A 22,962-nucleotide genomic window follows, 5' to 3' on the forward strand; every position below is an offset into this window, starting at 1 on the left:
AGAACACTGTGTCAATGCTTTGTGTAGAACAAGGTCCATGAGGAAAAACAGACGTATCAGAGACACTGATGGTCTTAAACAATTGCAACTGGTTATCTCTGAACAATGTGCTTGAAATATATACAGTGTTATTCATTACCACACAGGAGGAAAATATTTTTGCATTGTTTGATGGACTCATCAAGTTAAGTCTGGTAAATCCTGGTGGCATCCCATCATCACACTCCATCAGGATTACGATGTGTTGTGGGATACGGTAGAGATTGATCTGAGAGAGATCACATATCACCTTGTGGTCTGGAGGCCAGAACATCCAATCTTCATCTGAAGTAATTAATCTGAATCCCTCACCTTTACTCCCACTCGTCATTCTATCAAATCCCCTCAAGATGTTCACAGGTCTTTTCAACACCTCCTCAGTGTCCATAACTTCTCTTCTGATCCTCACTTCTGTAGGACTCCCTACTTCACGACACAGTCCTATATAGACAAAGTCTGACAGGCACATATCTAAAACATAAAGAAATACACATTATTTCCTTTGTTTTCATATGAATTATCAAATACTTTTCATGAGAATACTCAGCTATTGACAATACAATTATCTTTAAGGGTCTTTTGTGTTTGAAGAATTATTTCTAAGGACGAAATCAATAAAACGTTATCAGTATGTGAAATACCACTGAATGTACGTCCAAAGTCCTCAGAAGATGGAAAAATGTACTTAAAAGCTTTTTTTAAAGATGTAGAAAATATTGGTCAAAGTTAGTAAATATAATATATGTTAAAGCCTAATTACGTATCAGAAATAAAATTCAGGAACAATAAGCTTCTAATAGCCGTAACAAATATAAAGTATCTCAGCGTCCCTTTCCAAAGATATTCATACCGCATGAATACAGTTAAAAAAGAGATAGATAAGATTTACATTCAATATCCTTAATTTAATATGAAAGGGTAATTGTGTATAATGTTCATCCAGACATGAATCTTTAAAAAAAATGATCGCACTTATTTTGTTGTGATAATCTTTGACTTTTTATTTGAAAAGTGTGCTAAAGTGTACATGGAGTATTTAGTTTTTTAATAGTCGTTTTTCAATTATCAAAATAATTCATAATCCTATAATGAACTACAGATAATTCAATCATTAAACATTTTCTTCATAACGATAAATGACTAAGTAGTTTCCTTTGAGAATTCAATTGTAAAGAAAAGTAGTGGGTTTTTTTTCATCCCTGGCCTTGATGTCCCCACAGGTATATGTTCTATATAGCAAAGTTCTATGCATTTAAGAATCAGGATCGGAGTTTGAATATGTGATAATTGTCGAACGTGACGAGCTATGTATGGGTAGTCCAATGATAATGAAAGTAAATCTTAATTGTTCGTATTTTTTGTCCATCGCTAGTTTAAACATTTAAAGATATACACGCTATATAAACGCTGATTTTTATGTGAAACGAAATGATTAAATGATTTGGAACACATGGAGTGTAATTAATATTTTCCCCAAAATTTTATTAAAAGGTCGTTGTAATACCAAACAATTAAGCAATATCTGCAATTAAGAATCCAGTTTTTTGATAAATATTGATATATTTATGAAAGAAGTGCGTGATCCGTATATAGATACGCATGTCAGCGGGGAATCTTTGACAAGAGGATGTGACAACAATTATTATTAATAAAAGGTTTATGTGTGTCAGTCCAGAAAAGATGATTGATACCGATTAAGAGTAAGACATTTGTCATCCATGTCAAAAGTTAGGTGTATTCCAAACGGCCTATCTCGTTTTCTTGACGCCTGTTTGTTTATCAATCTAAAAGTAGCGATGGCGGAAAGTGAAGAATTTATCTGAAATGAAGCATTACTTTCTGTGCAGGATATTATAATTCTGATCTGTCATCTTTACATCATATTCAATTTTAATGGTGTCATTTACTGCATTTTGGTATTTTTATTGGTAAACAAAATTTATTTTCAACCGTTTTTAAACTGTTATAGCTTGTATTATTTTAAGGAACTGGGTACGGTATGTATAACGAGGCGGCCCTGTCTCTAAATTTGATTGAAGTTTTTTACAAACATGCCCTCAATGTGTCCTTTCAAAATCAGTTTATTTTTTGGAATTATCTCATACCGTTTTTCCGCCAGAGGTTTGGGAAAATGGTGCATTTTCTTCAATGATTACAACTTTTGACGTGACGACGTCATCACGACGTTACTGATTTTAACGTTACGCAAAATGAAAACTGTAAATTCTCTTAACCGAGAACTATTTACTTAATCCTGCAAATATTCCAGTTAACCATTTTGAACTATCTTTCAATTCATCATATATCGTTGATAGTTTGAAATAGTTTAATTATTTTCAGAAATATATAATTTTTTGACAAACGATTGTACCAAACACGCTAATCTACGAAACTTTATTCATCCAGATGAAATGAGGTGAGTACTTAAAATATTGAACGTATAGTTTACGAAGTTGGCAATTTTTTTTTTTTGGCAATGAAAAAGCTATCAACAGAACTTCCCCCTTTCATTCCAACAAATGACGGCGCTATAAGTGTTGGGTCTTTTTTATGAACATATTAATTACTCCTTATTTCGGGGTTATATGTCTATAATATGCCTTTTTCAATTTTTCTTTGATTTTAGATTTTTTACCCTCGCTTGAAAAGTGGGAGGGTATATAGTGATGGGGGTGTTCGCCCGTCTATTACGCTTTGGGGGTACCTCTCTTTTATGTTTTGCCGTTAGAAAACCAAAACATGTGTCGGATCAAAAAGTAAAATAAAAGGTGCACAATGGAAATATGTTATTAAGATTTCTGTGAAAGTTTCATTGAATTTCATTCAGTGGCATAATAAGATATGCAGATAACATACGGGTACCCTTAAAGCGTAACAGACAGACAGACGGGTGGACATATCGATTACTATAACCCTCCTGATTTTCAAGCGGGAGGTAAAAAACACGAATTTCCGGGAAGGGATCCCAGAATTTAGTAGTAAAATGTAGTAGAACTGTCTAACAGGCATGATTTTCTCGACTTGTAGAATTTCAACATAATACTACATTGAAATGTAATGTGTATATTTTACATAGTTTATCCACCTCAGCTATAGAAGTCTGTGCGTTTTGTTTTCTAAGCAATGCGCAGTCACTTGCATTGATGTCGGCTGTAAACGATCGACCAACAGTCAAAGTTGAGAGATCAACAGAAAAAAGGAAAGGACTGTCTCTAGTTTGAAATTAAATTCTTGATATAAACTTGTTCATTGGTAGTCATAACTGTACATCTTGATAATCAGTACCCCCCCCCCCCACACACACACACTTCTATATATTTTTCTATTTAAATGAAGCTAAATACAAACAATCGAAATGCAGAATAACAAAACACTTAATCTAAAAATATCAAAACTTAGTTCAAGTCCCTTTTCTTATTTAACATTTTTATAAGCTACATATTGAGACACTTTTGCAGTTACAGGTATGCTATTAATATACGGAAACTAATGTTATTTTGTGTCGTGTGTGCACTGTCACTACGGCGTGCATTTTTTTTTTACAGAGCTAGGTTTATCGTTCCCGAATTACCTTTGAAAGCGAGATTAGTTTTCTAACAAAATAAGTTGTTTTTTTTCTTGAAAGTTGTTTTAATAAAAAATTATTTTAAAATATACCTCACGAACAGCTGACATGTATTACATCATTTACGTGACTTGACATCTACTGAGACAAAAACTGCTTAAACAGACATTTTTTATATTGATTGTGCTTTACAATACCTCCTAAATGTAAATGTTTATAGATATTTGATAGATTTCAGTGACAATTATAATTTCGATTCCAATCCTGTCGCACTTCCTTCGGAAACATTCACTTTCTGGGGTCTTCGCAATGTTTTACGTCATTTGTTCTTGTAGTATTAACGATAAAATACTTTTCATATTTTTTCGGAACGAATAATCATCACAGACGGAAGTTGACATCTTTAAAATTCTGATCTGATGTGTACCATTTTCTCTACGGTGATATGGACTGGACACCACTCCCCACCTTCCCAGTCCTGATGAATGTCATTTGTATCAATATTGATATCCTATGACATATTTAATGTATTATTTCATGGATAATTTGGTTGGAATTCTTTTAAATCCTAACAATATTTGTCTGATACATTCGTTTTAACACGGATAATTTTTAAAAAGTAATTTAATATCTTATAAATGACTTCATTAGTTTCTGAAAAAGTCCTAATCGAGCAAAATATATCGGTTGTATGCAGCGGAAGTTGAAAAGCATTTCTCTTGTCAAAAAATTATGCATGATTATGCTTGTTTTTATTTCTTAAATATACAGCGGATTCATATATATGTTAAAATTGCCTTCACTTGTCTGTGTAATGAAAAATTTTAATTGCTATTGGGAACTGTTAATCTATATTCAGACACAAATAAATATTTGATTTCATCATGTTTCTTTTTAAAATTGCGTAGAAATTGCCGAAAACACTCACAACTGTAGTAATACAAAAGTTTTCAAAATAATTTTATTCCATTATCTGAACTCGATCCTTATAGCTTACAGTTGTGGGACCAGGAATTTAATAACGAGAGAGGGGATTGTATTGAGGGCAGGGTGTCTGAAGCAGCGTTGAAGCCTCATGGGAGTTGGGAGCACAATCCTGGTAGGGTCCGGGGAACGAACATCTATCTGCTTTAATATCTGCCCCCCTTTGATTTAGAAAAACCAATCGTCACCTTGCAGGAATTTTAGAATACATTGCCATGGCGGTAAAAATATATTTTGGAATACCTCATACCATACGTGTAGATCTACTGATAAGTTTGTGTTTTACATGTTTAATGCTGGTAACAAAAAAAAAATAACTACATGTACATGCTTGTTTTACAAAATACAAGTAAATTTTTAAAAATCAAATGGCGGATTGGGAGGGGGGGTGGGGGTGGGGCGAGACGCAACGGCCCTGGATCCGCCTTTGAATTGCATGTTTAATTTAAACCTGTCTTGAAAACACTGATGTCAACATTCACCATGATGAATATATAATCTAAATCATATTTTAAAAAAAGCTGCATAATAATTTTCAATAAAACGTTAAAAAAATCTCTTCTTGAACATTAAGTCAATATCACATACGTCCAATATGAAGGAGACGCCCGTTTTAATAAGAGGTACATGTATGAATGTAAACTTATGTCGTTTGACTGTTTTCACTGTATATATTGATTGAAAATTTATAATATTATTATTTTATTATGGAAGACTGAAGAATTTGGTTATTCAACATATGCCGGCTCATTGTGACGTCATGTTTTTAATGTAATGCGTCATTGATTTCCATGCAATGTCCCTTGATAAATTTTACGAAGAAAAGTTTAGGTGGTTTTCATAACATTAAGATACAGATTTAAACAATAAATTTCTGTAAAAGTATAGATTAGATGATAACACATTCAGATTCAGACTTCAACATTTAATTTCTTTAAAAGCATATATTTTAATGAGGAGGAAAAGTCACATGTATCCAAAAACGAAGTATTTTCAACTACAGTTTTTCTTAAAAACGGACGTGGCCGCACTTTTGTACAGTTATTTTTTCTCTTGCATATTAGTTACCAAAGTATACTTGTTCTTTCTGCAAAGTTTCGCATATGTACTCGGATGCGGCCACATCGAAATATTAATTTGAAGAGGAGCAAAACGTCCAAAATAGGTGATTTCCGGAATATTTGACCGGTTTTGAACGTTATATACACAAAAGGTCACGTGAGTTGAAGAAAATTGATACCAATTTTTCATAAAGGGGAACCTTAACAATGAATTGACACAGTTAAAAAAATGTTATCGTGCGTTTAATTTTTGCCGATTTTACAGGGCCGCCTCGTTATACATACCGTACCCAGTTCTTTAACAAGTACATGCAGTTATTGTCTTGACGTCTTGTTAAATCTTAAAATAAGAATTTTTTTCACTTAAAAGTCTTTAAAAATATCTGCAAACCCGAAATTTTTTTTTCACTGTTAAATAAGGATGATATGATTTTTTTTTCCAGATTCTAAATCAAAAATCAACCCTTTCCCTTAATAAAGATGTGTTAAAAATGTTTCCAAAACACTTTAAATATTAAAATTGGCGTATAATGAAACATATGGAGATAACAAACAGTACTCCAGATCAAAAGACCATGAAACAACGAAAAATAGGAACAGGAAAAATAAGGACCTCCGAAACATCAGAAGTTGGCCGTGTGCTCCTTGTCATGATCGGGAAATAACGGAAAATAGGAAGTTAATTCAGTGTATAAATAATGGACTAACAATAAGTATAATAAACGTCAGTCAGCATTTGACTCAATGATAAATTGTATTTGCTGACAAGGTCATTGTATCGACCATAGAATTTACGAAATGATGATTTCAAACGAGACTGATGATATTCTTGTTTCATCAACTTGCTTGTCAATTATTTACCTCGTTTAAGGGGGATGTACGGCCACCTTTAGTACAGTGAGAACAAAATGTAAAAATTCCTTAAAATGGATAAAATACATTATATCTTGATCAAATTTTATGTCCTTATGATAAAGATACAATAAATATGCATAACTGAATGCATGTTGTGCATATATAATCTATACTTATGCAGAAAAATGCTTTTGATATGCTCCTTAGAACTGTGCAGCTACAGAATTCAGCAGAGCCTTAAAAAATCCAAAAAAATACGCAAACTGTGCATTAATGTTCTTTCTACAACCATTTGTTGAGAAAATGTCTAAATTTTGCACTTTTAAAGGATAATTTCAAGTTCAAAACAAGGTATCGTTGTCTTCAAAAAGAGTGAAAAGAACCCTGAAAGTAGTTCATGGATAGCAGCACGTGGTCTATTTTTAGCACAGAATTTTGTTTTCCAGACCTCTTCTTAATATGGAGGGACATAACAATCTTTAAATGTAGAAGAGAATTACAGTTGCAAAATATTTCAATTAGTATGAACACTTTTAAAAGAGGATATGTGTTATAGTGTGGCTTGAAGTAATTCATTAAGTTTTATTATCGGCAGTTGTCAAAAAGTGTACGTATTGATATAAAAGAAAAATCTTATACTCTTTGATTCATGGTAAGGAAAAGTGAGTACCATCAAAGTTAAGAATTAAGAGTTTGTAAGTTTGCCACAGATAACATAATATCTATCAAAATTTTAATTATCACCAATGAAAAGACAAAAAAATTAAACACATAAAATCGATATGAATGACCTTGTTTTAGTACCTACTAGTACAAGGTGTGATCAAAAAGTTCGCAAACTATCTCTACAAAACCACAATTCAGATTAGAAACAAATTTAGTGCACACATAGCCAGACACAAGTTCTATAAATAGCATATGCTGAATTAAGATTTTCTTACAATGTAAAAAAGATGTCATTATGCAGGTACTTGTGACGAAAAATGGTTGTTTCTGTGGAACTCGTTCAACAAACGACTTAAAAATATTTATGGTATATCTTAAAAAAGCCTTTGAAGTAGCGTATAAGAATTTGTTCACAGTTTATTAAGACAAATGACTTCCTCTAAATTCAATCAATGATTGGATAGATCGTTTTAGTGAAGGAAGGCAGATGGTGAAATATGATACTTGTTATGTGAAAGCAAGTTTGAAAAGGGATGTGTTTTTAATTTATAAGTGAGAAAAAATTCCTAATCATTTAAACATGTTTGTTGACGGAAGAAAAAAAATCGTGTAATGAAGTGTAAAAAAAAAAAAAATTGAGTCGGTGGCGCCATTTCTAGGCAATAGATCGGGAGAGAGGGCAACCAAATATTTTTATAACAAATGGTCTTATAAGGTTGGTACATGTTCCATCACATAATCAGTAATGCGAATTTTTTTAATCTTTAGCACTATTTTGAAAAACAAACGTAGAATTTTGGGGGGGGGGGGTTTAACCTCTAATTTTTTTTTTTTTTGCAATGATGGACATAGCATATGCAATGGACCTTTCTTTGCAAACACTGTGCTTGCTTCTAAATTTCAAAGAAACAAATCAATATATTTTATCAAGCTTCGTACATGTGTATGTTCAATGAGCGAGAGCTCACAACGTTGTCAACATAAGGAGACATGATGCGTTTTTATGTCCAAACATTACTCCATACAATGTATGGTTCATTGCAAACAATCAAGCTATTTACGAGGGTTGTCCCAAAACGTCGTAGACAGGGAAAACAGTTCTGTTTCTCTTTGCTTTATTGAATTTCTTTCCCCGTCATAGCAAAGAGTAACATTTTATGATCTTGCACATCAAGTTTCATGATGATTTTATACAATTATTGCATGATAGTGAGGGAGACATGAAGATTTCTTCGCCAATGAAAAATCATATTCCCAGAGGGCAACGCCCGAGGGGAATATGATTTTTCATGGGCGAAGAAATCTTCATGTCTCCCGAACATTCATGCAATAATTATTTTATTATACCGAATCAAGCACAATGTAAAAAATATAAAGAGAATCTAATAAATAAAGTAAACATTTGATGAGAACAATATGAAAAACCAATAGGTGTAAGTCACACCACTAGCGTTTCATAAAAAAAACTTCCTGACAAGTCATTCTGATTTACACACTGCAGTGTAGTACCATCCATTCCCCACTCATGGAAACACTTTTCTAAGTATTTATAGTTTAAGATTTTATATCGACATAATTAATCAAAGATTTAAACAATCGAAATCGGTATTAATCATCGCATTCGCCGCATTGTGACGTCACAGTCGGGGAACACAGCGTGAAACACGTTCTGTACCTCTCGGCTGATTACATCTAGATGTAGGATAGCGTAGTCAGTTGAGGTGAACCGAATGCGGGAAACACGAAGTTTTGTTGCAGGGCGAACACGACGGTCACGTGACTACCTCAGCCAATCAAATTCTTCTTTACTTGTGTTTATTTATATGAGGTATAATAATACATCATATAAGAAAATTATGAATAAATAGAGAAAGAATATAATTGTACACCGGCGCACGAAAGCAAGCGTCATGATCTCTGTCTGCTTCACTTGCGGGTACTGTATTAAGAAGGATATGGAAATAACGAACAGTATTCAATCTCAACGTCCATTAAACAAATATACAAAATAAGAGCAGAGCAAACACGGACCACTGAAACATCAGAGGTGGGATCAGGTGCCATGGAGGAGTGAGCATCCCCTGCCGACCGGTCACACCCGCCGTGTGCTCGTTGTCATGATCAGGAAATAACGGAAAAAATCCGTGGTCAATTCAGTGTATAAATAATGGACTAACAATTGGTATGAAAAACGTCAGTCAGCATTTCACTCAATGATAAATTGTATTTGCTGACAAGGTCATTGTATCGACCATAGAATTTACGAAATGATGACTTTAAACGAGACTGTTGATATTCTTGTTTCATCAACTTGCTTGTCAATAATTTACCTCGTTTAAGAAATTGTTCATACGTAGAGCATGCTCTTGCGTATCGAATCAACTGAGATATAAATACTCCGTATGCAGGTGATGAAGGTATATTGCTGCATAAGTAAGGGAAGTTGACGATAGAAAAGTTAAAGTCATCACGTTTATCATATAGCTTGGTTGTTAGATTACCATTAGTGTCTTTTTCAAGTAAAATATCCAAGTATGAAGCAGAAGTGTCGGACTCTGTGGTATCTTTTATCTCAAGCTCACCAGGATATATCGTGTCGACGTAGGAATGGAAATTATCATTATTAATTGACAATACGTCGTCGATATATCTAAATGTCGAGTTGAAGGCCACAGCAAGTGTTTTCTTCTTATCACGTAAAAGATTTTGCATAAATTCTGCTTCATATGAATATAAAAATAAGTCTGCTAATAACGGAGCGCAATTTGTACCCATGGGTATTCCAATAGATTGTTGGAATACCTGGTCTCCAAAAACCACATAGATATTGTCAATCAGAAACTCAAGCATCTTTTTGATGTCAACTTCAGAGTACTTATGTGTGCAATCAGAATCTGTTTTAACAAAATAATTTTTCAAATGACCAATGACGAGGTAAGTAAACTTACGAGTTCCATTTTTGTTGAAGAAGCAGCTGTCAAAGATATCAAAAAGCCTCGATTTTAATTTGTCGTGGGGAATTGTTGTGTATAAAGTTGAAAAGTCGTAAGTTTTTAAGCTGTCGATTTTTGTAAAGTCTTGTGATTTCAAATTGTCCAAAAGTTCTTTAGAAGTTTTTAGTATCCACATCTGATTTACACCACTTCTTGAATATATAGTTGTACAGTACAGTGTAAGTGAAATAACTTTCCAAAATAATTTTACCAATCCAATAAATAAATTGTAATGTTCACCAGGAAGATAGCAAGCAGCTGAAAATAACATGATATTTTTCCACAATGCTAGATCTTAGTCAATCAAAATTGTAGGCTTACTCTCATATAATTGATAATTTTTGCAGGGCGATTTTCTGACAAATGCTTTATTTTCAAACGTATGTATACAAAAAATAAAAATTTCATTGTATTTGTAGGCTTGTGACTATGCAAGTCTTTAACATTTGAGATGCATATGTGAAAGAAAATTAACATTTGAAATTATAGTGAAATCAATGTATCTCTAAGATTTCTGGGTTATATAAAATATTTTCCCAATATTTAAGTCCCCGGCCTTTCTCTTAAAAATGTTATATGTACAATGTGATCGGTTTGTCGATTTGTCTGTCTCGCTGCCCATTATTATATCTGTTTTGAACACTTTGACTTTTGCACATCCTTTAGCACAGTAATGAGAAATATTTCATTTACTTTCCATAGCTGTCTTTAAATATTTTAGTACTAATTGGCTAGAAATCATCAAACTTTGTTCATTGATGTATCTTTGGTCTTCGGAGAATATTAACTAAAAAGTAGATCCTTGTGATTTACCTTTGAAATAAATATTTAGATATATTTAAAATTTCCATGTACTTATAATTGGCTTATAAATATCAAATTAATATCCAAGAGATATCTTAGGTCCTTGGAAAGAATCAATTAAAAAGTATTTCTCTGTTACCTACTTCTGAAAAGTTATGGCTTTTTGTAATATTTCAGGTACAAATTGGCTTAGAAATACCACACATCGTCAATTAATGTCTATTGGGTCTTCGGTGTATGTCGTCTAAAAAGTAGTTCTCTGTGACCTTCATTTGAAATGTTATGCGTATATAAAAATATTTCAGATACTAATTGTCTAAGAATCAGCAAATTTTGTTAGTTGATGCATCATGGATCCTCAGAGTACATCACTTGGAAAGTAGGGCACGATGGCCTTATTTTTAAATTTGATAATTTTCAAATACTTACGCGGGCATGTTTAGGAAGCATATAAGTCATTTCTCGGGAAAGCTAGACTTTTCGAAGAAAATTAAGTTTGATAAATTACCAAAAGGTATGATAAACATAAAATATTATTATCTATTGCATATAGATTAAAGAGTGTCTAACACGAAGACGTGCACCACCGCCACGGCAACACGTGACTTCTATTAACTAAAAAAGCTAGCAGAACAACAATACCCCTGAGTTTAATAATGTCTTGAGTAAATAATATAGTTGAAAAACATCTATTTTGCCTAAAATAAGCTACTAGAATCCCACTATAAATTTGTCACGAATGACAGAGGAAAGGCTGACTGGGATACGTATATAGCTGATTGTCTTCGAAAGAGAATATGATCGATAAAATAAATTAGCATACCTGTTTAATTATCTGAACTCTATATGAATTTCACATAATATTCACGATATTTCCTTTTAAACCCCATTTTACCTATCTTTGTAAATGCCGTCTTAATCAAATTCTCTTTACACAACAAGACAAATTCCCAAGTTAGTAGATGTACACATACGACGCCATCTGTGGTAGATTTTAATCAAAATGACAGACACAGTATAACAAAATAAAAGCATTTTATTTTTGTTAATGTTTACATGTTTTAATTCATTTTCTACAGTTATTTATAACATCTCTAAATATCAAAATTACAAAAACTTGTGTTCTACAATTGACGTCATCTCGCCTACTATGACGTCATAATGAAGCATTGATGTAGTCAAGGTAAATTTTTTGTATGCTTCCTTATTACCTCTGCGTATTGGCTTAGAATCATCAAAGCCTCTCATCTGATGTATCTTTGTTACTTGAAATACGCAAACAGAAAGTTGGTCACCTTTTGAAATTTTACGGCTACATGTATATTTAAATATTTAAGACACTATTTGGATTTTAATCATCAAATTGTTAATTCAGGCATTTTCGTTTTGTAGTACATTTACCAAAAAGTAGGTAACCGTGAACACCTTTTGAAAATTCATAGCTGTATCTCAATAATTTAAATTGTAAGGGCCTTCAAATGAAACTTTGTTAATTAATTCTCGGTGTTTATAAAATAACTTGTTGGTTTTAATGACCTTCTATTGGAATCAAGAAATATAAGTAAGCAATCGACTAAATTCTTCATTAATAGTGTCGGGTTCTAATAAGTGTCTAAGACATGTCTGGATGTACGCTGTCGGTAAAATATCGAACTATTCAAACTGTAGTAACTTCTCTGAACTACCTAGACATGACGTAATAATAGAATATGACGTAAAGTCACTGCATACTTGAGCTTAGATGACGGGGAAAGTGTCATATTATTTTTCATTTTTTTCAAATAGCATGTTGGTTTTTTTTACGTTGTAGAATTCTTCTCTGGTTTCTGACTAGATGAAACATTCAAAGTAGCTTTGCTTATATGTCTTATATATGGAGATGTAAGGAATTTTAAAAAAACCCATATTTTTCGTTCCTCGTCACAATTGTACATCTTTAAATAGAAATGGAGAACTGCGTTTAAAAACTAGCAGGGACTATATTTTGGCGGAATTTTGGCGAATGAAAATATCTTCTTTTCTTCGTCTCAAAATTATAATAGAAAAATGAATTTAGTTATAATGTTTACACAATTGAAGACTTGGAAAAATTTTCAAATGTAAGTTAAATTAACAATGACGGACTTAACTTTCAAAATATATCAAATGAATATGATTTTCCAAAAAAACTAGAACTTTGTTAACTTTTAAACGCTTCCTATCAAAGTGCAGATCGTCCCGTGGGGATACGGGTTAGAATAGGTCTTCAGTACCCCCTTGCTTGTCGTAAAAGGCGACTAAATGGGACGGTCCTTCGGATGAGACCGTATAAACCGAGGCCCCGTGTCACAGCAGGTTTGGCACGATAAAGATCCCTCCCTGCTCAATGGCCCTGAGTGCCGAGCGTAGGCCCAAATTTGCAGCCCTTCACCGGCAATGGTGACGTCTCCATATCAGTGAAATATTCTGGAGTGGGACGTTAATTAGTATATAATCAATCAATCAATCAAAGTGCAGATCAGAGCAGAAAATCTATAAAAAAGTATTTTTCTCTCTTTGTAAACGATCAAAACTTTTTTTTAATCATTTTATACATTTGTAAGACTACTTTATAATAGGTGAAAATAAGAAAAAGGTAAATATAGGAAGCATAGAAAATAACTAATATATACTAAAAAAATTAAGAAAAACAGAGAACATTCGGATTAGCCAATATTCAGTTAAGTTAAATTATTTATGTAAATTTGATGAGATCATGCTATAGACCCGATATATTAATATGTTTTTATGCGAAAAGATCAATATTTAAACTTTTGAAATAGAAGTAGGTATCCCATGATTGGCAACAGTAATTTTTATTTTTTTTGTCGAGGAAAAAGATAATGACCTTGACCTGACCTTGCCTCTAATACAAAATGGCCAAATTTAATTTCACTGATACTATCACTTCCTGATACTGTCTTCTTAATTCTGTGAAAATTTCTTTAATTTTTAAATATAAGAAATATGGGAAGAATCCTACCTTAATTCAAGCGTCGCGATTGTTTTGGTTTTTTTTTTTTTAGCTCAAGTGTACTGTATAATGTTGCACATTTGAAATTTACTTGTCCCTATTCATTTTTACTTGTCTGACATACTTATATTCACACAAAAGCGAAAAAGTAAATCTAAACCGCTCCCCTTACACATCTGAAGACAGATTTAGAATTTATGAATCATGTTTACATTCGACTGGCACAAGTGAGTAACAAGGATAAATTAAGGATATTCTGTGTGAATCTAAATGAGCAATGTGTCAACTAACTGAATTTGCTAGGTGACTGTATGTAGTTTATCCATTTTCGAATAAAACGCGATACAGAATGGAAAATACCTTTCTGATGTTGATAAGTTGAATTTCTCGTAAAATATTTTATAAAGGAAAAAAATCAGACTTGCCCCCAGCATTTTATATGTACCTGAGATCACGAGAAATTGATCGATGTAATAAACTTTTCTCAATAATTTTTTTGTGTTTGCACTTGTTCCGATGCGATTTTGGTGCAGAATTAAGAATATCATAAATGTCCGTCACGTGATCAACAAAGTCATGTGACATCAACAAAATGCTTTATTATATTATACTTGATGAAACTCTTATCACTAGTTGACTGGGATTGCATATTAAAGTTAAAATCTAGTTCATAAAAATTATTGTTTTTCATGCAATTTAAGCCTTTGGACAGTCTAATCATAGCTGCGTAAGGATGCCTAGTTTTTTTCTGAACAAGAAATCCCGCAAGATTTGAACATTGTCATACCTTTTCATTAATTGTCCATAGTGAAAATAAAACGTTTTTTTCTAAACCGTCATATTAAAATGAAAAAAAATCAATCAGTTGAAGACTAGATGTGTGTTTAAGATGAATGATAGTAGGTGTCTGTATTTGTATCAATTACTAAATTATACTTACCTGTGCATGTTTCATTTGAGTCTATAGGAATCGTCTGCTGACCAACAATTATTTTGTCCACTGCGTATCTACCAAGTACAGCTAACTTTTGCGGCTGCATATTTATCAGTTTTGACACGTATTCCCTCTTCATTTGAAACACTAAGTTGAAGCTACTTGAACGGAGAATTCCGTCCAATATAATACTGTGTTTAGGACACTCAACTAGTTCAGCAACAGTCTCTCTTAATCTCTCTGCATTTTTCCGGGGATAGCTATTAATATTTTTAGAAATGTGAAATTGCACATGTGTGCATCCATTTTCTACAAAATAATAATAAAAAAAAATTAAGCGTAATAATGAGACAATGGTAAGATCATATAATTCGTTGCAAGTAATTTTTTTGTGCGTCTATTTAATTTCATCAAATCTGTGGCTGTCTGTACAAAATTTGCACTTCTTCATATTATCACACTTTAAAGCAATTAAAGAACAATCTGTTTTTAAAATCAAATTTTCTCCTAATAAAAAAAAAATCCGATAATACTACGAGGGAACGTCAATACACAAAGAAGGCTCAAAATTTTAATCTAAGTTCTGTTTTGAATAAGCTTACCTTTTAACTACATTATTTAGTAATATTTAAAGAAAAGCTGGAGAACAGACTGAATCAAAAAGGGATGTCCCATTAACCAGTTGGAGGGAGTTTGTTAATGATTGTACTAGACCACTTTTGGTATATCCGTGAAAAAGAATAGCAAGTAAAATTATCAAATTAATTGTATTAATGTTGGCTGTCCACATACAATGTGTTATTTAAAAATGATTTTAAAAAATGCAATTAAAAACACTTAAGCTTAAAAATCAAGCGTCAAGAAAAAACTTTATTTATTTCCAAATTCTTAGTTTTTGCACTCATTTAAGGTGGCTCATAACATCAATAGTTTATTTTAGATGTCAAAACAGCACCTTTTATAATGTAGATGTCAAATTTCCAGATAGGGGTATTGATATCATAAATTTTTTTTAAATTTTTTTTTTAGTTTTTGTTTCATTTTAGTGAAATCTTTTATTTCAGGTTTATTATTAACAGAATTTCAGAACTTTCAGTGTCAAATGATGGGCATCTTCTGAAGACAAGAACACACAAATACCTCATAATACCTAATAATAATTTTATTTGAAAAAATAATTTCCTCCTAGAAAACAATTAATGTCATTATCTTTTTAATCTATGCATAAAACATTTAAAAAATGTGTTCTGAAGAGACAATTTATGTATTTTAATGAATTACATGTGTCAAATTGAATGAGGAAAGTTTAAAGGAAATGAAAAATTCAATTTAAAAAATATTTAGTATAAAAAGTCCACTTTCAAGAGTTATCTTTCCTAATTAGCCAAGACTCAAAAAACTATGGAACGTTTGACATTACATCTCAAATTCAGAATAAAGCTTTAAATTGCCAGAGTATACATTTAAATCAATAAAACAAATATATTAATTAACTTTAACACAATAAATAGCGCAACAAAATAAAATTTTAATTTCAACAAGGTTGTAGATTTTAACTTGAATTTCTTCCATTCATACATGTCAGTGATTGATCGAGTTCACTGCATGCATGGCTATGAAATTGACATTGCCTGCTTAACGAAGATTTGACTGTTGCTTTCTTTTGTTTCTGCCAAAAAGCAATTTTTCTTGGTTTATGCATAATGAATCTGTTACTTTGTTTTCACTGTTTACAATACCGCATGTTTCATCTATTTTTAAAGCGTTTTAAAGGTCAGGGTCATATTATACAGGTATCTATTCAACTCGTTCCTTGAGCAATTCGGTCGACACAATGGAGGTTCATTTCTTTGTGTAGTACGTCATCAAAAAGTGGTGTAATGAGCCACCTTAATAGAACAATCTGAGGAAAAGAGTCGATGATAATGTGCATGTGGCATTTGACGCGGTATTTTTGTAGTATCCTTTTTGTAGACGAGAAATTAACTGATCCTGGAGCTATAAGAAACGAAGTAAAAATGAAACATGGATATGATCGTATAAAGCCTAACAAAGAAATAAAAAATGAAGGAAGTAAACACTTCATTCTCTTGTGATAGTAAAGATTATTATGGTTGATAGAAGATTGAGAAATAAATATAAAATGAGTATTTATTGAGTATTTTGCATTATTATTGAGTAAGTATTAAGGTAGGACACAATAGATAGTCAAAGTTTTCCTTAAATTCAATTTTTCTGAAACTTTGCTATTTTGTTCCAAGATACAAAATCTCTTTTCATGTATGATATGAAAGAAATTCAATCACACATTTTTTGCCCACATTGTCTGAAATATGGCCTATTAGACCCCTGTAAGAAGACTGTGAAATCAGACATTCGACTTGAGAATAAGCCTTATTTTAGAGTTATTAATTGATCTATTTCAAAATGTGTGTAATACTTTTAAAAAAGTTTTTGTTACTTTAAATCAGTAAGTCAAATTGATACTGGAAAATTGGAGAATGATATTATGTTAAAATTAAACATACATAGCATCGGAATTGAAAATTCACATGTAAATATCCGGCAATTTTAATGTTCTTAAGAGAAAATGTATTATTCCATTTTTACAAAAAATCAGCAGAATAATTCAAATTGGCCCTAAACTAAAATGTGTAAAACTTAAGAAAATTGAACCAGTGGTTTCAGATATTTTGGCGATTAAAAAAGTTTTAATGGCAAAAAAAACTAAAAGATTCAGTAGATGATCTCAAAAACTAAAAGATTCAGTAGATGACGTCACAATATTTGACCTTTGACCTCTTGATATGACCTTGAACCTTGTAGTACTTAAAGAATGGATACTCCGTATATATGTGTCCAAATATCAGCCATCTACTATTTATGGAACAAAAGTTACACTGCATTTTGTAATAGATTGTTACATGCTTGTTTATTGCACTTAAATAACACAAACACAGACCAAAATGTATGACCCCAAGTGACCAATATATAGGATCCTCCGATTTTTTTTACAAAATTTGATACAAACATGCCAAAGCTTATTATTGTATTACAAGGATCATTCATTGTTGTCAAAATAGTAATATAATTCTTTTTTCTCTGGTACTTGATAATTGGTTAAAATAGAATACAAAGGTGTTTTGTCCTACATTAAATATAACAATTGAATTTTATGGTTTTCATTATAATAACTGTAATGTACATACAATATCTGGTATCTTGTAAGATCAATGTTTTGTGTTGGGTGTTTGAATGCATTTTCTGTGTAAACTAAATGTTTTGCAGTCAAGAGTATAAGAAATATTGATTAATTTGTTTAACTTGATATTTAATTGTTGAATCTGAATTATTATTATGAAAAATATCATAAATAACTGCATTTTATTGCGCGTGGCGTCAGGCAAAACTGATCTGCAAAAGATAACAGTATTTTGAGGGCCATCTTGTAAGCGAACCGAAATATGGTACAGTGACATGTTATCGGCTAAAATAATTCGGCGCCTTTTGTAAACGATTAGGAAATCGTTCATAAGATCGAGAGAACCGCGATATTTTTATAAAATAGAATAAGCACTTAAACTTGCAACAATGAGCTACATGTATATAATTAATTGGGATTTTAAGATAACTTTGCTTTCACACATTAAGTACATATACCTGTTTTTGTACGTTCTGCATAGTAACACAAAGCCTCACTCTCCTCAGTGGCATATTGTATACACATTTCTTCCAGGTCCTCTCTTCCTAAACATCTTAGTAGAAGCTGCATAAATACAACATCAGAACTGCTAAAATAATTATGAGACAAAGGAAAGCTGAAGATGTCCAACAGATTAAGAATTTTGGCTGATTCTTCTATCCCATATCTTGGAAGATCTACGAATGAAGATATATATATTTTAGTTTAAGAACATGTTACTTTGTGGAATGATAATCAAAGATAAAAGCATTTATTGAGTTCATGACCAGTTCTGTTTATACAATCTAATTTATGAAAATTCAAGAGATTAAGAACGATACATACTCAGACATAGTAAATGATGTTTCATTATTGGTAAATCACATTCTTTCAATGATTCTCGAATACGTTCAGTTAGACGTAGAAACTTAATTTTAGAGGGATCATCCTCATAAAACTGAAACATCTTATCTGTAAAACACAAAAAGGATTGTACATGAAACTATTCAATTTCTTCTATATATTTTTTAAAAGGATATACTTAAAATACATTTATGCTCTTCATTGATTTGTTCAACCTTCTCCCTTTCACTAGATACTTGAAATGAAGGGAAAATGAGATGTAATGACTTGTGTAATTATTTATTTTTTATGAAGCGTCTCATTTGAAAATTATTTTAAATACATCTATATATATTAAATAATACTATTGATTTTCATATTTTTGATATTTTCAATACAGAAAGTATGGAATAATTTTAATCAAATTGCATCTTTAATGATATAAGATATCTCCATCTTTAGAAATCTGTAATTTTACAAGGCGATGTTTTGATTTTCCTTTGAATTTTGAAGTGGTCAGTGGTAATATAACATCAATCCATCTCCATCATCTGGTAGATAAACATCCCAGGAGACTAGAAGTGTTTTTATTGCTCTGGCATATACTTACCCCAATAAAATCTTCCTATTAAGATAATAGCTTTTACTTCATTGTTAGTTTTGGAGAGAAATTTACTCCTGTAGAGTCTTGCTTTTTTCAAACTTTGATGTTCCCTCTTTCTCAGAGTTATAAAAATACTGTAGGGGGTGTGTTAAACCGTAACCTTTTGTTTTCATCACGTTTGTTGTTATTGCTTTGCTTTAAAATTGCATCAATGTCATTTTGGGAGGAAAGAGTTAAGTCCACGAACCATTGCAATTGCCTGTCGCAAATAAAAGCGTGATTTCTATCAAAGATAGTATAAAATTTAAGCTTTTTATAATCGTTTTTCTTTTTTCGATATCTTTTTAATTTTTAAAAACAAAGTCTTGCAATATAGCAATATTTTCATAGAAAAAAATAGTCATATTTATGTCCCCGTAAAGGAAGCTTTTTTCATGTCCGTCCGTCTGTCTGTTTGTCTGTCTAGTTGTATGTCTGTCTTCTTGTCTGGATAAACTTTATCCTTCCCCATAAATTTTGATTTAGTGGAGCTATGATTTTCATATTTAACATGTGTTTTTCCTTTGACAAGACCTTTCTCTGGATGCCACTAAATTTGACCTTTTTACCATGATCTTGAGTTCAGATGATCCATTTTTACACAGAAATTTTACTTTTGTCATATCTTTTGAACAGTAGAAAATAAGTCATTTGTTCTTTGCATATGTATTCTTTATAGGAAGACCTTTGATTTGAACATGTTTTATTATGTAACAATTACATAAACGGATTTGGCAGCAGGCATAGACAATATAAGCCCTCTCCTGGCTCTCCACATATACAAGGTTAATTAATAATCATAAAGTAACAGGTTTATATATTACCAATAAGTTATATATAACTACCATAAAATTAAATAGAGTTTTTGAGAAAAAAAAATATTTAAAAAAAATAAATAAGAGTGAAGTGAAAAAAAAACAACAATTGAATACTGGTTTTTGTGGAAATGAGAGAAAAAAAATTAAAAAATTAGAATTACATCAATTTATGAACGTACAATAAGTGTATATTTGATTTAAGCAAGAACTGGAATAAATATTACATAGTTTCACTTTATTTATGAAACTTTTGGTTTGTGATATATATTTATGAACAAAATCAAACAATTTCAAACAATTTCATATTTTTTGCATAAGAAATATTACTATCACCAAATAAAAAAATATTTAGGGATACAGGATGTTGCAGGTCTATACTAGATATACAATTCAAAAGAGTATTTCTTTGTTCAGCATAATGTTGGCATTTAAAGGAAAAATGATATGTATTTTCTGTATGAAAACCACAGTTTTCACATTTTTAACAATCACTTATGTAATCTTTCTGTAAATGACTAAACTACTGGCATTATTTCTTAACTGACAATGAATAATATTTTGACTACGGTTTCCATGATTAAAAAGCTTACTGGGTGTTAAAATGAGTCTTTTTAATGGCATTAGTGAAAAAAAGATAGTGTTGGTAAACTTCTAATATGGTATGGTAAATTATTACATAGTTTAATTGTAGATGGAAGAAAATTATTCATATATGATGTGGTCCTAGTTTGAGGAATAAGAAAAGTAAGACCATTATGGTTTCTTAATGAGTATTGAGTTTGAGGTGAAATGCAAGGTCTTAAAAGATCTTGAAGGTATTGTGGGTGTTATTCCATACACTATTTTGTAAAGTTTGAGGAATAAGAAAAGTAAGACCATTATGGTTTCTTAATGAGTATTGAGTTTGAGGTGAAATGCAAGGTCTTAAAAGATCTTGAAGGTATTGTGGGTGTTATTCCATACACTATTTTGTAAAATAATATTAATTCAAGTACTTTTCCTTCAGTCAGACAATGTATTCAACCCAAATTTTTCTTATAAAAGTGCTCTTTATGAGTTCACTCTCATTTCTAAACTAATTCTTGCAGCAGCAATTTGAACTTCTTCCTATAAAGATTATTCCTTTTCATTACAATTATCCCAAACAACATCACCATATTCTACAACTGGTTTGATAAATGACATATATGTTTTTAGGTCACCTGAGTCACTCAGGTGACCTATTGCTATCTGTTTTCGTCCGTCGTCGTCCGTCGTACGTCGTTCGTCGTTCGTCGTCAATCGGTCGTAAACTTTTGAACATTTTTAGCTTCTTCTCTGCAACCACTGAACCAATTTCAACCAAATTTGGCACAAAGCATCTATGGGTGAAGGGGAACAAAAATTGTGAATTTCATGATCCCTGCCCCCCTGGGGCCTGGGGGGTGGGGCCAAAACCACTAAAATTAATGCAATCTTTAAAAATCTTCTTCTTTACACCTGGACATCAAGTAGTCAAACTCTATGCATGATTGTAATCAGCATTGAGTCTTTTACCAAAATTTTGAAATTCATGGCCCTGGGGTCAGGGGTTCTAGTGCTAGGGTGGGGCTATATTGATTATATAGTGAAAATGCATTATTTCTTTAAAAATCTTCTTCTCTGCTTCTGGGTATTAAATAAACTAACTAAGTACATAGTTATGATGAACAAGAGTGCCTCTACCAAAATTGTGAATTTTATGGCCCCAGGGTCAGGGGTTCTGGTGTTAGGGCGGGGCTCTATTGATTATATAGTGAAAATACATTATTTCTTTGAAAATCCATTTCTCTGCTTCTGGGTATTAAATAAACTAACTAAGTACATAGTTTTGATTTAAGCAATATTGCATGTAACAAAATTTTTTATTTTATGGCCCCAGGGTCAGGGATTCTGGTGTTGGGGGGGGGGGCTTATTGATTATACATGTATAGTGAAAAAACATTAAATCTTTGAATATTTTGTTCTTTGTTCCTAGGTTTTAAGCAAATGAACTACCTATATAGTTATGAGCAAGGGACTAAATCTTCAAGAATTGTAAATTTCAAGGCCCCAGGGTCAGTTGTACCATAGAGGGGGGGGGGGGGGCTATACTTATATACTGAAAATGAATGAATTGTTTGAAATGTGCTCCTTGGTATTAATCAAATTTTTTTGAAAAGCAAGGATGCCTTTCCAAAAATTGTGCAATGTGTGGATCAAAGCCTAAGAGTCAAGGATTCCTGTGTGGTAGCGGCACTACTGATTTTTGCTGAATATTACTGATTTGTTGAATTGCATTTTTTGTTCCCCTACCCTGCCTATGGGTATTAAGTAACCAAACTAAGGAACTGCTTAGTGTATAGTTATGATTACCAAATTGTAAATGCTATAGCATCTGGCTTAAAACAAATTTAATCACTGGAAAGTTGTTGAATAATGCTCAGGTGACCTATAAGGCCCATGGGCCTCTTGTTATTAATGCATCTCCACAAGGAGAATGTTTTAACATTCGTAGAACATTTAAACGTTTACATGCTTTTTCATAAGTAATTTGTATGTGCAAATTCCAGTCGGCATCACACTG

At 31.9% G+C, this 22,962-nt stretch overlaps 1 protein-coding gene across 1 annotated transcript; it reads right to left on the bottom strand.

Moving 5' to 3' along the window:
• Positions 1–7: 7 nt before the first annotated feature.
• LOC134273296 (uncharacterized) lies at positions 8–19,046 on the bottom strand (the record flags this gene model as incomplete). Its single annotated transcript, XM_062755486.1, has 4 exons — positions 8–510; positions 14,900–15,202; positions 18,554–18,772; positions 18,921–19,046. Coding segments are annotated over 4 exons (1,151 nt in total), but the record flags the coding sequence as incomplete, so codon positions are not given.
• Positions 19,047–22,962: the final 3,916 nt, after the last annotated feature.

This window comes from Saccostrea cucullata, unplaced genomic scaffold (genome assembly GCF_032062105.1).
Source record: "Saccostrea cucullata isolate Sc308-1 unplaced genomic scaffold, CSIRO_AGI_Scuc_v1 ctg8109, whole genome shotgun sequence".
Lineage (NCBI taxonomy): Eukaryota > Metazoa > Mollusca > Bivalvia > Ostreida > Ostreidae > Saccostrea > Saccostrea cuccullata.